Source organism: Caretta caretta, chromosome 7 (assembly GCF_965140235.1).
Source record: "Caretta caretta isolate rCarCar2 chromosome 7, rCarCar1.hap1, whole genome shotgun sequence".
NCBI lineage: Eukaryota > Metazoa > Chordata > Testudines > Cheloniidae > Caretta > Caretta caretta.
Genome location: NC_134212.1, coordinates 33043431 through 33059639, shown reverse-complemented (window position 1 = coordinate 33059639; position 16209 = coordinate 33043431). Strand labels below are relative to the sequence as shown.

General features: G+C 58.5%; 1 protein-coding gene across 29 annotated transcripts in view; it reads left to right on the top strand.

Moving 5' to 3' along the window:
- The window catches only part of NRXN2 (neurexin 2), a 287195-nt gene that overhangs the window by 175458 nt on the left and 95528 nt on the right, over positions 1-16209 (top strand). For 2 of the 29 annotated variants that reach the window (XM_048858549.2, XM_048858548.2), the window contains exon 1: positions 1885-2981. The exons of 26 other annotated variants lie outside the window; for them this stretch is intronic. In XM_048858549.2, coding sequence (XP_048714506.1) covers positions 2768-2981 — 214 coding nt within the window. In that variant the 5' untranslated portion in view covers positions 1885-2767. Of the gene's footprint in view, positions 1-1884; positions 2982-16209 lie in introns of those variants that run through there. One more of the 29 variants, XM_048858551.2, reaches the window with a different exon arrangement.

Genomic DNA, 16209 nt, shown 5'->3' with positions numbered 1-16209 from the left:
TTTCGCTCTCACCTTGCAGGGGGGAAGGGCCCAGGCCATCAGTGGCCAGGAAACAGGGTGTCGGCCATTGTCTGTGTCCAAACCCCTGCACACACCTGCCCTCTAGGGCTCTGCAGTGATCATACAACCTTACCCCACTCCTCGATACTTAAGAACTGCCTAGGGGAAACTGAGGCAGCCCCACACTATTCAGAGGAAACATTAAGAACAGTCCCACTTCGTCACAGGGGGTACATTGGCAGTGGGGGTGCATTGGTGGGGGGCTGTGTGTATTGAGGGGGCTGTGTGTGAGTGGGGTTCACTCTCCTGCCTGCTCCCCCTACCCCGCTCTGGAGACACAGAAGTACCGGCTCTGATCGCCATCGATCCAGCGCTAAATAAATCCTGGGCTCAGCACCCTGCCTCCACATGCAGCCCGTCCAGCCCCCGTCTCTGAGGTCAGTGAGTCTGATCCTTGTCCCCCAGCCCCTCCATTGGGCCCCTATGTCTGGCTTTGTCAGCCCAGCCTGCCCCAGCCCCTGCTGCCCGAGGCCTCTGCCTCCTGGGTGTTTACACAGCGTCCCCCACAAACACGTCAGGAGGCTGGTGACCTTTGGCAAAGATGGATCAGCAAAGCCAGGGCTGCACTGGAATCCCAGCCCTGCACTGCCTGGCCTTTCCCACAGGGGGTGTTGTGGGGAGAGCTCCCAGCTACTCCGGTCCCAGCAGGGGGAGCTGTGGGACACAGCACAGGAGCAGTGTGTGTGTGTGTGTGTGTGTGGCTGATCCTGGCCTCTCCAGTGGACAAATTCCCTGGGCAGGGGGGTTGGCTGGAGAGCTAAGCCATCACGCTTGCCCCTGCCTCCACTGGGCCTGTGCTCAGCCCTCCCCCCACTCATCCTCTGGTCCTACAGCCGCCTGTATTTTTATCTCCGTCAGATTTTTCATTAGCCTTGGGCTACGGGGAGAAAAACAGCCTCCCCCCCCTTCCCCGGCCACCAACCCCAGTGTACAGTATTTAATTATTTGTCAGTGATACCCCGCAATCTCTAGCTGGGGAAAAAAAGCAAACTGCTCTAGAGAAAACATTGTGCTTGTGTTTGCACGCCTGTGTGTGTGTGCACACCTCTATGTGTGTGCGCATGCGTGTGTATGTGTGTGCATGCACCTGTGTGTGTGTGTGTGTGTGTGTTTGCGCATGCCTCTGTTTGTGTGTGTGTGTACCTTTGTGTCTCTGTATGTGTGGGGTTTGGGGTGGGGTGCAGAAGCTCAGAGCTGGGGAGCAAGGTGTTTGGGGGGAAGATATGATCACTTTGAATGGGGGAAGGGCAGTATGCAGCAGAGGACCCCCATGGGGGGGGGTCTCTCTCCCCTACAGAGGGGAGGGAAGATCTTAGTTTGGAGGGGCGAGTGGGTAAGTAATCAGGCATTGGGGGTATATTGTGCCTGGTAGGTTGCATCCCAACCTTGCCCAAAAGGCAAAGGGGTGGGGATCCAGAATGGGAAGCAACGAAGATACAGGGGGTCGGTTCTGGTCTCAGGGAGGGGGTGAAGGTCTAGGGGGTGGACTCCAGCCCACGGCTGCTGCTGCTGCTAGGGGTCGGGGGAAGAATTGAAGATGGAGGAGAGCTAGGGAGCGAGAAAGAGATCAGGGAGGAGAGAGGTGCATCTGTAAAGAGATCTCACAAGCTCTCCCTCCCTTTGAAAGCAAGGAGGGCTGGGGGGCGGGGGCGCCTCAGTAATTCAGGAGCCTTGGGGGGGGTGCCAGGTGCAATGAATTAAGGAGCTTGGAAACGCTGTCATTAGATTTCAGAGCGATTCGGTGCTCTGGTCCTCCCCCCATCCCCTCCCTCCCTCCCTCCGCCGACCCCCCTTCTTCGCTCCCTCCTTCTAGCCGTCCCTCTCCTCTGCAGCACACTCCAGCGAGCGCTGTGCCATTCCACTCGGCTCCCCCCTCTCGCTCTCTCTCTCGGTGCACTGCCTTCGCCTTCATCCTTTTCATTCTTCTCCTTCGCCAGCCCCCCTCCATCTGCAATTCTTACCCCCATCTCTCCTTCGCCGGTCCCCTCCATCGGCAATCCTTCGCCCCAGCCATCGCTTGCCCTGACGCCTCCTCGGCTCCATGTCCCTGCCCTGAATTCAAAGGCTTTTTTCCTCTTCACATCCTTCCCTTGCCTTTTTTCATTTGTTTATTTTCTTCTCTTCCTTCTCCTATCTGTCTCCATCCCTCCATCCTGCCCCCCTTGAAGGATGATGCACGACTCTAATTGAAACCCATCCTTTCCTCATTTATTCAATTTTTTTTTTTTGCACTAGTCCTCTGGCTTTTTTCTCTCATTCCTCTTTTCCCTGGATGTTGGGGACCCTTTGATGCTTCCCCACCCGCCTCGTCCCACTCCCGTCCTCCCCTCCCAGGGGAAGCTGGATGTACAGTGCTGCCGCCGGATACTGAAGGATGGGGACTTCTCTGTGAATCAAGGAGTGTGGAAGTGGAGGTGGGGGAGGAGAGGAGAGGAGTCCTGAGCCGTCTGCCATCCATCTGTGGATCTGACCCCGGAGTTTATTTTTTTACCACTTTGGATTTTTTTTTTGACGGGGGGGTTAACAATTTTTCATTTCCCCCCCCTACACACACTTTTCGGTGTTTTTTGCCAGGTGGATTTTTGGTGATTTGGGAGGTGTTTTTCTCCCATCGGTGAGCAAACCCGCGGTATGGACGGCGTCGTGCCTGGGATCTGACACTGTGACTCCCCTGGGGGCCACCCGCCCCTCCCTGGCGCCCTGCGCCATGAGGAGGAGGAGCAGGGGTGGGGGCGCAGGGCAGGGGGCACCATGGGCTGTGCTCGTGGCTGTGGCTCTGGCGGCTCTGGCTGGGCCAGCTGGGGCAGCACGAGTGTCCTCCAGCCTCAGCACCACACACCACGTGCACCACTTCCACAACAAGCACGGCACGGTGCCCATCGCCATCAACCGCACACCCTTCCTCACCCGTGGCGGCCATGGTAAGTGGGGACCTTCCCCAGCTATCCCCTCTTCCCTTCCAATATCGCCTCTCTCTCCCTAGTATCCCCAACTCCCTCCCCAGTATCTCCTACTGTCCCCCATATCCACCAAGTATCCCCGCCTCCCTCCCTCCTCATCCCTTCCCAGGTATTCCCTTCTCCCCCAATATCCACCAGGTATCTCCTCCTCCTTTCCCTCCTCCTCTGGTATCCCCTACTCCCCCAAGTATTCCTGCCGCCCTCCTCCATCCTCCTCCCCTGGTATACCGTAGTCCCCCAATATCCACCAGGTATCTCTGCCTCTCTCTCCCCTCCTCCTCCCCTGGTATCCCCTACTCCCCCAATATCCACCAGGTATCCCCGCCTCCCTCCTCCGTCCTCCTCCCCTGGTATACCATAGTCCCCCAATAACCACCTCTCTCCCCCCTCCTCCTCTCCTGGTATCCCCTACTCCCTCAATATCCAGATATCCCTGCCTCCCTCCCCTCTTCCTTCCTCAGTAGCCCCTCCTTCCCAGTATCCCTTTCTTCCTCCCCTGGTATCCCCTACTCCTCCCCATGTCCACCAGGTACCTCTCATCCCTCTCCTCCTTCCTCCCAGTATCCCCTACTCCTTTACCTAGTCCTTCCTCGATATTCTCTATTCTCCCGCTCATGTGCACCTGATGTGCCCTTCTCCCTCCCCTACTCTTCCCCAGGTATCCCCCCCCCGATATTCCATTCTGTCCCCCATATTCTCCAGGTATTGCCTTCTCCCTCCCCTGATCCTTCCTCAGTATCCCCTCCTCCCTCCACAGTATGCCCTCTTCTCCCCATATCCACCAGGTATCCCTCCTCCCTCCCCTGCTCTTCCCCTGGTTATCTACTCTTTCCTTGGTATTCTTTATCCTCTCCCCATAGCCACCTTGTGTGCCCTTCTCCCTCCCCTGTTTCTTCCCCAGTATCTCCTCCTTTCCTGTATCCCCTACTCCCTCCCCCCATACCCACCAGATATCCTTTCCTCTCTCTCCTACTCTTCCCCTGGTATGTCTTCTTCCCTCCCCTGTATTCCCTCTTCTTTCCTCAGTATCCAAGAGTATCCCTTGTTTCCCCAATATCCCCATCTCCCTGTTTTCCTCCTCCTCCTCCATCCCTAGTTTTCCTTCCTCTCTCCCCAGTATCCATATTTCCCCCAATATTCCCTCCTCCCTCCCTGGTATCCTCTCCTTCCCAGATTTCTCATGGTGCCCATTGCTGTCAGTCACATCCCCTTCCTCACTCATAGTGGTCACAGTAAGTAGGGACCCTTCTCTTCTTCTGGTATCTCCTCCACCCTCCCCTCTGATATCCCTCCTTCCCCTGGTATCCCCCAGTATAACCTTCTCCCTCCTCACCATACCATCCTTCCTCCCTTGATATCCCCCAGTATCTCCTCCTTCCGAGCACCTACACAGTGCCCATCGCCGTCAACCACAGGCCCTTCCTCTCCTATGGTGGCCACAGTAAGGGGGAGTTTTCCTTTCTTCCGTTATCCCCTCCTTCCTCCTCACTGATGTCCTCTTCTTCCCCCTGTATGCTCTTCTGCCTCCTCCACATACCATCCAACCCCCTGCACAGTGCCCATTGCCATCAACTGCACACCTTTCCTCACCCATGGTATCCATGGCAGAGACTCTTCCTTCCTCTGGTATCCCCTCCTTTTTCCCCTGCACCCCATAACCTTCCCTGGTATTCTCTCTGGTATTTCCCTCCTTCTTCCCCCCCACCATACCCTTCCCTGGTATCCCTTCCTGTATCCCTTCCTCCTTTCCCCCCATAATCTTCCCTGGTATCCTCTCCGGTATCCCCTCCGTCCCCACCCCTCCATAACCTTCTTTGGTATCCCCTCCTTTCTATCTCCTGCACATTGCCCATAACCCTCGGACACATACCCTTCTTCACCCATGGCAGCCATGGTAGGTAAGGACCCCTCCTCCCTGGTATCCCCTCTGCTATCCACTTCCTCCGCCCTTGTTGGTATCCCCTCCTCCCCCACACAGCATCCTCTGCCATCCACCACACACCTTTCCTCACCTGCAGTGGGCATGGTAATTGAGCAGCTCCCTTCCTCCATGGTATCCCACCTTTCCTTCCCCCGGTATCCCCTCCTTCCTCCTCCCACACATAGTGCCTCTTGCCATTTACCACACTCCCTTCCTTACCTGCAGCACACAAAGTAGGTGAGGCCCCCTCACCTACTGGTATCCCTCCCTCCTTCCCCATATGGTATGCAATCCTGCTCCTCATGGTCTCTCTCCTCAGTATCCCCACCTCCCCTCTTCCCTCCTTGTGTCCCCTCTCTCCCTCTTCCCCTCACAGTGCATTCCTCTTCCTAGTATCCCCTCCCATCTTGGTATCCCCTTCCTCCCCTCCCCTCCCTCCACTCAAGATACCTCCCTCCCTCTGCCCCCATCGGATCTCCTCTTCCTCACCCTCCCCTCACAGTGCATCCCCCAGTATCCGACCCTCTTTCCCCTCCCAGTATCTCCTCCTCCCTTCTCCCCAGTGGCTCCCTCTCCCCATGTATCTCTCCAGTCCTTCCTGTCATTGATGAATCCTGCTCCCCTTCCCTAGTGTTCCTTCCCTCTTCTGATCTCACCCTTCTCCTCCACTCCTGGAATTCCACACCCCATATCCCTCCTCCTTCCCATCCCTGTTCCCAACCCCCCACTGGTTTCAGGAAGGGCAGGGGAGGGACCCCAGCCAGGCATTGCTGGTCATCTGGAGTGTCATGAAGAGAGCTTCTTGTACCTGGTCAACTTTTCAGCTCATCCCTGCCCTGCTGGCATTGCCAGCTGAGCCCTAGCAAACTTGTATCACAGGTTAGGTGTGGGTCTTGGGGTCAATGCATCCCCTCTGGTCTGTATAGCTGAGTCCTGGCAAACCTGTCTCAGATTTTGAGGGTGGAGAGCTGTATTGTGGGTTCCTTGGCACTTTTGCTGAGCCCTGAAAAAGGTGTGTTATGGGTGAGGGGGTGGGAATGGCGGGGAGGGTCCTGTTGTCAATGCATCCCCTTTGGTCTGTTCCATACCTGAGCCCCGGCAAACTCGTGTTGTGGGTAGGGGGAGGAAAGCGGGGAGGGCCCTGCCATCAATGCGTCATCTGTACTGGGTGCCCTAGCTGAGCCTGGCACACTCATCTCAGATCTCAAACGGGTGGGGGCACTGATGGCTGCTGCACTGACCCTGAACAAACTCCGCTCATGTGTCCAGGGGTCTCTATGCCCCACATGGTGCTAGTTGCCTGCCTGAACCCTCATGCACTTGGAATGTGGATTGGGGTTGGGGGAACCCCCTGCTCTTCCTGGCCAGTATCCCTCCCACACATTAGCATCCATTTCAGCCCCACTCACCATCAGCTGAGCTGTTGCAAACTCCTCTCATTCCCCTCTGCCCCCAAAGCATCCATCCCCCAGGGCAATTGTTCCTTCCCCTGAGCACGATTCCGCCCATTCCCAGGGCAGTGCCCCCAAACCTTCGCACTCTCTGAGCAAGTGAGCTGAAGCATGGGTTTGTGGGGGGTTGTGCCAGCTGTGCCCAGCCCCACTCTGGCTGTGGGGAGAGGGGGAGTGTGTGGGCAGAGGGGGTAAGTGCTGGGGTCAGGTGTGGGGATGGGGGGCATGTGAGGGGAGCACTGGGCAGGGGGGAATGGGGGGAGCGCTGGAGTCAGGTGTGGGGATGGGGTTGAGGGAAGCACTGGAGGGGGTGTGTGGGGAGTGCTGGAGTCACGTGTGGGGTTGGGGGTGAGGGGAGCACTGGGGGGGAGTATGGGGGAGCGCTGGAGTCAGGTGTGGGGATGGGGGGTGAGTGTTAGGGGAGCATGGGGGAGGGAGGAGTGTGGGGGAGCGCTGGGGGAGTGAAATGAGTCTTGGGGGTGGAAGCACTAGCTACCTTTTACAAACACAATCCCCCCAATCATGCAACACCCTGTCAGCTATCTAGCCCCTGCCCCACATGTGTGGGGATGGGATGGTCCCAGGTGACAGAGTGAGACATTGATGCTTGGAGGGCAGCATTACACTCAGGGCGAATTCCCCCCCCCCCCCCATCACTCCTTCCTGCTTTGGGGATCAGAGAGGGCTCCGAAGAGCTAACTCACACCCACCGGCGGGGGGATAGGTATCAGTAACTCCATTGTACAGAGGAAGAAACTGAGGCACAGAGAGTGGAAGGGACTTGCCCTACTAGATCCAGGGATAGAACCCAGTCCCGCCTCCTCTGACCCACCTGATCTCACCCCCCTCCCAGAGCTGGGGATAGAACCCAGGAGTCCTGGCTCCCATCCCCACCACTAAAACACTTCCTGTTGGTTGCTGGACCCCCCCATCCTTGACCCCCTGGATCCCTAGAAGCTGGTGTGTGCTCACAGCTGATGGGGGGTGGGTACTGGTGAGGGGGGGCTGTGCCATTGGGGGAAGGGGTAGGTTCCCCTAGTCTCTGGGAATGGATTATGTGGTCTCTTTAGTGCTTGGCTTTACATCCTGTTGAAGATGGCGGGGTGGGGGGCACGGAGATGAAGGAAGGGATGAAAAAGAGACCAGCTTGGGAGGGGGGGCTGCCTGTCGTGGTAAGTAGGTAGCTCTCCCCGCCTTGCACAATATGTAACACCTGGGCTGCCCAGCTGGCTAATTGGTGCTTGGTGGCTGCTGGGAGCACTGAACCCCTGCCCCTGCCCACAGATAGCCTGTGGAGAGTGGGGCATCGGGTTAGGACCACCCACATAGGGGTGTCCTGCCAGCATCCCCCCAGATCCCCACACACCTGGCCTTCTCCATCATGTCCAGAGGGCCCCACTTCCTGCCTCTCTGATTACTGCAGTCAGTTCCCCCTGTCCAGGCGGCAGGATTATCTCCTATGTGAGGAGGGGAAAGGAGTGGGGTCGGGTGGACTGGAGTGGGGCTAGGGGGGCCAAGACTCCTGGGTTCTGTCGCTAGCTCAGGGAGGGTGGGAGATCTAGTGGTTAGAGTGGGGGCATTGGGAGTCAGGACTCCTGGGTTCTATCCCTTGTTCCTGGCCGTTTCAGTGTTGCTATTATTCCAGTCTCTGTCCATCTTGAGCCAGGCCCCTACCCCTGTTAGCTAATGAGCCAGGCCTGGGCCTAGGCCTAGTGATGAGCTCAACTTGGATTAGCCAGGTCAGCAGGGTGTGTGTGCTCAGGACCCAGACAGCCCCACCATGACCTGACTGTACAAGGGGTCCTCCCGTCCCCCCTGGGCATGGGCTCGATGTGAGCAGTGGGTAACTGCTCTGACCTAGTGTGAAAGGAGGTGCTCTTGTGGGGGGCTTCCAGCCTGCCCATGGTGGCTCTTCCTCTAGCATCTCTTTGGAGCAAACAGCTCCCACTCTTAGCTGCCCCTGACAGTGTGGGTGCCCCCATGCTGCCAGCATCTCTGCCTGGCTGGGAGTGAAAGGCCTGGGCAGGTCTCTGCAGAGCCAAGGGGGATTCAGTTACTCAGGAAGACAGTGCTTGGCAGTGGATTTTGCCTGCAGCTTTGCTTGCCCCCTTAGCCCCCCTCCCCCTCCACAGCTGCAGTTGTGGCCAAGTGAAGCAGGGGGGCTCTGAGCATGGGGATCTGCAGCCGAGGTCTGCTCTCTCTCCCTTGGCTGCCAGCGGTGCTGGAGCTGCTGGCCCTGGTGCTGAAAGGGCCTGAGAGCCTGACCAGGTGGGAGTCTGTGCTAAGCAGCCTGGGGCCTTGTTCGGGGCTTGGATGGGAGACACCCCCCCCCCCCAGCACTCTCCCAGGTGGGTCAGTGCTGAGGTGAAGGGAGGGAGGGATGGAGGGGGTGCTGTCCGCTCAGAGTCAGTTCTGACCCCAGTGCCCTAGCGTGGCACTAGGGGGTGAGGCAGCTCACTAGGGGGAAGTCTCCTCTAGGCCAGTGCTGGCCCCAGCATGGGGGGGCGCTGTGCTGCAAGGAGGTGTGTCTAACCTGTCGGGTTTGTGCTCGCTTCCTTGGCTCATCCAGGCCGTGGGAGGTGAGTGTGGGATTAAGATCATCTCCCCCCAATATAGCCTTCAGACCCATGACACCTTGCCAGCTGTGCATGATTAATGGCATGGAGCAACCCCTCCCCTCACCTTATGGGGGCCTTGTGGGGTGTGCAGGACAGGTGCTGCCCCTCTTCCCATTCCACTATCTCTGCAAGGATTTCTCTCCCTCCTTTCTCTTTTTCCCTTCCCTCTCTCTGTCACTCCTTTGTCTCCATCTCTCTCTTCCCCTTTTCTTCTGCCCTTTTCTCTTACCTCACTTTCACATTCTTCTTTCTTCGCTGCCTCCCTTTCTCTGCCATTTTCCTTCCCCTCCCCCAGTCCCTCTTCTCCTTCCCACCTTGGCTTCCTTCTTTGTCTCCTTCTCCTCTTGTTCTCCTTCTTCCTTTCATTCCCTCCCCTTCTCTCCCTTCCCCTCCCCCCACCTTGCCTCCTCTCCTCCATTTCCACCTCCCCGCTCTCTCCAGTCCTCTCACTCTTTCATTCCTCATCTACCTTCCCCATAATGCAGATGTGGGATCCCCAGACCCCTCTTGCCCCAAGATGGAGACAGAGGGAGGCGAGGATCTCCTTGGCCATGCCAACGTGCCCCTCTCCCTTGTCTGCTCTTCTGTCATTAAGCTCTGGCAGAGCAGCCCCTCGAATTCCCCCAGCGAGCAGGCAGATGCTGAGCCTGCAGTATCCAACAGGGAGAGCAGGGGGAGGCAGGGTTTGCAGGCACACATCAAAGCAAGGACAGATTCCTCCCCGGTGGGGGACAGGGAACTTTGGTTTGTCCGTCCTGGCTCACTGGACACGCACAGAATCCAAGGGACAGAGGCCCTGACAGCTGGCTGGGGACACAATCCTGGAAAGCATGACCCTGCTGCCTTGGGGTATGGTGGGGGTATGACACAGGAGGGAATAGGGGAAAGTACTGCAAATCTGTGGGGTGTGTGGGGGGACACAGGAGGGAATGAGGGAATGTACTGCAAGTCTAGGAGATGGAGGATCTGAGAGTCAGGACTCCTGGTTCTGTCCCTGGCTCTACGAGGGGAGTGGGGACTAGTGGGAGCCAGGATTCCTGGGTTCTATTCCAATTCTGGGAGGGGTCTCTAGTGGTTACAGCAGGAGACCAGGCTCATTAGTGGGTAGGATCTGGGTGTCTGCTCCATCCTTGGCAGGACAGTTGCCCTGCTTTCCATCCCTCTGGCAAACAGTTGGTGGCCTCCCTGAATTCCCAGCCAGCAGGCGATTTATGGCATTAAACCGCTCGTTAATTATTACTCAAGCATGCAGTTTAATATGCTAATCAACACAGCCCCGGCTCGGGCCCATGGTTATGGCACCGTGACACTATTTACGGTATGTCCTGCTCCAGGTTACAGCAGCCCAACGATTTATGGGCCTCACGCACAGATGGCTTTATTAATTAATTGCTGCTCCCCACGTGGCTCGCTGTGGCTCACGGAGGCCAGGGTCACTGTCCAGAGCCCCAGCTAACCTGAGACCCTCACAGGCCCTGCATCCCACAGAGCTAGTGAACGTGCAGCTCCATGGGGCCCAATATGCCATGGGCTTTGTACTTCTCTATCGACCTCCATCATCTACCTGCTATCTATCTCCAGCCAAAGGCCAGCTTCTGTTCTACTTCTGAGATGCCCATCACTGTGGAGCTGAGCCCAGCTCCAGTCTTGGTAACCATTGAAGAGTCTATAAGCCCCTGGGAAGGAAGTTGTAGCTACAGAGCTGTGAAAAGAGCCTCTGAGTCCTGGGCCCCAGCTCTAGGCACTAAACCCACTGCCCTCCCACAGCTGGGGCTAGAACCCAGGAGTCCTGACTCCCAGCTCTAGATACTAGACCCACTGCCCTTCCACAGCAGGGGATAGACTCATGACTCCCAGCACAGCCTCTGCTAGCTGGCCTGGCTTAGTGAGATGCCAGGTGTTGGCACTGGTGTAATTGAATCCAGGCTTCAGGGCACTGGGGGATCATCTCCAGCACTCAGAAAGGAGCCTTGCCCCCTCCCGTGTGGTGTTTCCCAGGGATCCGAAAATTAAGCATTCTTTCTCAGAAGCACCCATATTGACGTCTGCTGACAGGGAGGATGCCAGGCTGGATGGGCCTCTGGGGCTGACCTGGGGAGGTGGGGGCAGGGGATACCAGGCTGGATGGGCCCCTGGGGCTGACCTGGGGATGCAAGGGCAGAGGATACCACGCTGGATCGGCCCCTGAGGCTGATCTGGGGAGGCAGGGGAAGGGGATACCAGGCTGGATGGGCCCCTGGGGCTGATGCGTTGGGGCATTGGGAGATGCCATGAGATGTTGCCCTAAAGTCAGTAATTTCGTAGCTGCAACTGCAATCCCAGAGTAGCACTGGGGGGGAGGGGGGGAAGGGGCAGAGGGAGGGTGGATCTGTGCACCGAATCTCTCTGGCGTGAAGGGAGAGCACTCTGTAATTCATGAAGTATGACATGGGGAGCGCGTGCGTTTCCGATAGACACAGCGCAATTGAATTCTGGGGCCGAGCGAAAGTGATTTCCCTGGGAATTGGGGCGGGGGGGAGATGAACAGAGAGAGCGAGCGTCAGCTTCGTCCGACTGGCTGCAATACACGGGAGGGGAATTTATTAGGCTGCTCTTCCCAGCCTTATGAGGCGTAAATACAGTTTGTTGTAAAGAGCTGTTTGTTTGAGAGCTGAACTCTCTTGGGTGAGAGAATCCATAAGGGGGTGCACGCGTGTGTGTGCACGTGTGTGTGTGTGCATGTGCAACAGGCCCGGGCTTGTGACAGAGGGCATTCTACAGAGAAGGGCACAGGGGCCTCTGGGACCCACCCCCAAGGCAGGGGACTGGCTGGCTCAGGGGGTGGGGGACAGGAGCTGGGGCTTTTGGCCCCTAGTCCAGCCTCAAGGGACTGGGTGCGAGGTGCAGTGTTTCACCCCAATGGCTGGAGGTGGCATTGGAACAGTTTGTATAGCGGGGGCACTGAGCCATTAAACAAAACTGCAAACCCTGGATATAATGGAACCCACTTCAAACCAGGGGGTGCGGCAGCCCCCTCAGCACCCCTAGTTCCAGCACCTCTGGGAAGCGGTGTCTGTGTTTGTGTGCTCCATGTTTCTGGTTCCCCTGCAGCCACTCTGACCAGCACAGGGGTTACTGGGCAGGGACATGGGAGCTGGGGTCAGGAAGAAAGGCCTGCCTCCAGCCAGGGATTGTCCTGTGCTGGGGGGTGGGAGGGTGTTCCGTCTCCAGGCTATGTTAGCACTGAGCGGAGAGGGGATCCCAGGCTGGATGGCTGAGCTGGAGGGGTGGTGGGGAAGAGGGTGGCCAGGCTGGATGGGCCCATAGGTCTGAGCTGGGGAGGGGGGGGGGAGGAGGGCAGAAGGGATCCCGGCTGGATGGGCCCATTGGCTGCATTGCGTCTGTAATACGGGTAGCAGGAGGGTGAGTGTTGAACACCCCCTCCTGTGCAGCCCCTGCAGCCATTGTCCCTCAGGTGGGAAGCTGCAGCATGCAAGGGGTTAAACCCCCCTTCTCATCTGGAGGGCAGGCATCCGGCTGGTGGAGGGAGGGCACTGGGTATTAGGGTTGCCATGGAAACGGCAGAGATTCAGGAGTACTGCAGTGATGGGAGCTCTGGGGCTCATTAGTGGCCTCCCTCCCCTCTCGCTCAGAAGGGCAGAGAGAGAGACATGGCTGCGGGGGCCCAGAGACAGGTGGTCCTGGTGGCCGGAGAATCCGGGGGGCTACGGAGAGCAGCGATCTCAGGGGTGGGAGGCTCTGGGAGCCTGTGGGGAGGGGAGATCTTGGTGGCTCAGGGAGCCTGGGGAGGCGGGAGCCCCAGTGTTTGTGGGGCCCAAGTAAGGAGCAGTGAGGAGGAGCCCAGTGGTTTGGGGATGGCTCGTAGGGGGGGCAGTGGCTGAGTGTCCATCGTGGGCCTAGGTTCTGGGACGGTGGGGAGCTTGGTGGCTGCAGGTGCCTGTGAGGTATGGGGATTGCAGTAGGGGGGTCCATGGGGACCCAATGAGGGAGCAGGAGGGGACCCAGTGGCTGGGGGGAATCGTGGGGAGGGAGCAGTGTGTGGGGAGTCCATGGAGAGCCTGGAAGTTGAGGGGGCAGAGTCTGGGGGCTGGTAGTGGGGACTGTGGGGGGGCAGTGACTGAGGGGGCTGGGGTGGGAGCAGTGGCTGGGGAGGCCTGGGGGGACAGTGATGGGGGGGCTGGTAGCTGGGGCTGTGGGGACAGTGGCTGGGGAGGCCTGGGGGCACAGTGATGGAGAGGCTGGTAGCTGGGGTTGTAGGGGGCAGTGGCTGGGGAGGCCTGGGAGCAGAGGCTGGGGGGGCTGGTAGCTGGGGCTGGGGACAGACAGCAGAGTTGTGGGTTTGAGAGCAGAGACCCAATTATTGTGCTCCAAGTGCACAGGCTGGTTTTCAGGGCGGGAGGGGGCGTGGGCTGAAAAGCGGGAGAGAGGAAGGGTTGGGCGGCAGAGGCTATGTGGGACATTTGTTCCCAGGAGATGACCCCCTGCAGACTGGGATGCTGGGAGGGCAGGTGGAGATGCCCCCCAACATGGGGCTAGAGAGAGGTGCAGTCTCTGCCCCCCTCCACATATGGCGGCAGCAGTTATTCTGAGCAGGACTAGACTAATGAGACCTAATGTCCTTGTGCTGCCTCTAATGGGTCATTTCCCAGACAATTAGCTGCAGTGGAGGCTGGAGCTGGCCTGGAATCCCTGGGCATGTGGGTCCCCCCCACCTCGCCTTGGCTGCTGGCCTCCCCTTGGAGAGCCCACAAATGGATCGCAGCCCCCCACAGCTCGCTCCAACCGCAGCCCTGCTGGGGCCGTATGGCATCTGTTTATCTCTCCATCCAGCCCCAGCCACACACCCTGTAGCCAATCACCCCAGGCCGAACCTGCCCCAGCCCCTCAGGCCAGATTCTAGGCTGCATTTTCCAGATCCTGTCCCCCAGTGTACATTAAATGGATGTGATGTCGCCTGTAGACAAAGTATTATGGGAACCTCCTGGCTAGCAACTGGGGAGCCCCCCTCAAACACAAGGTGTCTTTTTCACAGTGTTTGCAGGGCAGCAGATAACTGCAGTGCCAGGTACTCAGGGTCAGGTCCCTGCAAGGACTGTCATGGGGCTTTGGTATGTGTGAGCTTATCATGGGTGTGCATGTGTGTGCTATACCATGAGTGTCTGGGATAGTCCACGCATGTGTGCACTATAGCCTGTGTGTGTGGGATAGTTCCTATGTGTGTTACACCCTGTGTCTGTGATGTGTGTGTTACTCTGTGTACGTGTGATAGTGCGTGTGTGTGCTACACCAGGTGTGTGCGTGCCTGGAGGGGCTAGTACTTTGTGTGTGCATTGTTATGCACGTGTGGGGGTTGGCCTGGTGCATGTGTGTGTGTCTGCCTTTCTCTTTCACACGTGCACTAGCTTCCCTGGCCATTTGCACACCCACCCTGTCCACATGCTGCCCTGCCTTGCTCTCAGCATATGGATCCTGCACTAGCTCTTCCTCCCTTTCACACAGAGAGTGAATGGATGGGGGGTGGGATTAGGGGCTGACCAGCTGGCCCCACCGGGGAGAGATATGAGCCCCGAGTGCCTGCCACTTCTATTGACATTTCCAGCACAAACGCCTCTCTAAGCCAGGTAATTACAGGAGGGATATTAGGTGCTTTTGCTTAGGCCTGTGATTTGCAAGGGAAATGAGACGCGCTGCAGGCTTTGCCCAAGCAGCTGTGCTCCGCAGGGATCAAAGGTGGGCTGGGGGCAGGGCTGAGCTGTTCCAGGGAGGGGGAAGCTGTGCAGCTGGGGGAGCTGCAGCCAGCTGGGGGTGTCTCATGGCCCCAGCACAGCCGCCTGTCTGCACAAGGGGATGAAATGGAGTGCGGGTCTAGAGTCTTCCAAGGCTTTGGCTTCGCACAGTGAAACAACTGGAGCAGAAAGGATTGGTTGGCTGGCTGCACCGCTTCCCTGGAGCCAAGGAGCCACGAGCTCCCTGTACTGAACTCAGCCCTTGCGAGAGCCCTGATCCTGCCTGGGGGACACAACTACGTCCCCCACTGTAGACCTGGCGCAGAGGCAACGGCATTCTCCTGCTATAGACCTACTCGTGGGTGGGAGACAACCGCCTGTCCCCGTCTCCCTGCAAGAGACCTGCTCGTGGTGTGGGGAGAAAACCGCCTGTCCCCCCCCCCACTATAGACCTGCTCGTGGTGTGGGGAGACAAGCTCCTGTCCTCCCACCCCTGCTATATACCTGCTCGTGGTGTGGGAAGACAACCACCGGTCCGCCCTCCCCCCCCCCCGCTATAGACCTGCTCGCGTGGTGTGGGGAGACCACACCTGTCGCCCTCCCCCGGCTATAGACCTGCTCTTTGCGTGGGGAGACAACTGCCTGTCCCCCGCTGCTATAGGCCTGTTTGTGGTGTGGGGAGACAGCCGCCTGTCTCCCCCCCCGCTATAGACCTGCTCGCGCTGTGGGGAGACAGCTGCCGGTCCCCCCTTTCTATAGACCTGCTCGTGGTATGGGGAGACAAGCGCCTGTGCCCCACCGCTATAGACCTGCTCGTGGTGTCGGGATACAGCTGCCTGTCCGTCCCCCCCGTTATAGACCTGCTCTTTGTGTGGGGAGGCAACCGCCGGTCCCCCGCCGCTATAGACCTGCTTGTGGTGTGGGGAGACATCCGCCGGTCCCCCCAGCACCAGCTATAGACCTGCTCGTGGTGTGGGGAGACAGCGACCGGTCCTCCTCCCCCCACTATAGACCTGCTCATAGTGTGGGAAGACAGCCGCCGGTCCCCCCCTGTCCACTATAGACCTGCTCGTGGTGTGGGGTTACAGCCACCAGTCCTCATCCTCCGCCTCCCTCCCCCCCCGCCGCTATAGACCTGCTCGTGGTGTGGAGAGACAACCACCGGTCGGCCCTCACTATAGACCTGTTTGTAGTGTGGGGAGACAACCACCTGTCACGCCCCCCGCTATAGACCTGCTCTTGGTGTGGGGAGACAACCGCCTGTCTCCCCCACCCGTTATAGACCTGCTCGTCATGTGAGGAGACAACCGCCGGTTGCCCCTAGCTATAGACCTGCTCGTGGTGTGGGGAGACAGCCACCTGTCCCCGCCGCTATAGACCTGCTCGTGGTGTGGGGAGACAAGCGCCTGTCCCCTCACCCCTGCTATATATCTGCTCATGGTGTGGGGAGACAGCCGCCAGTCCTCGTCCTCC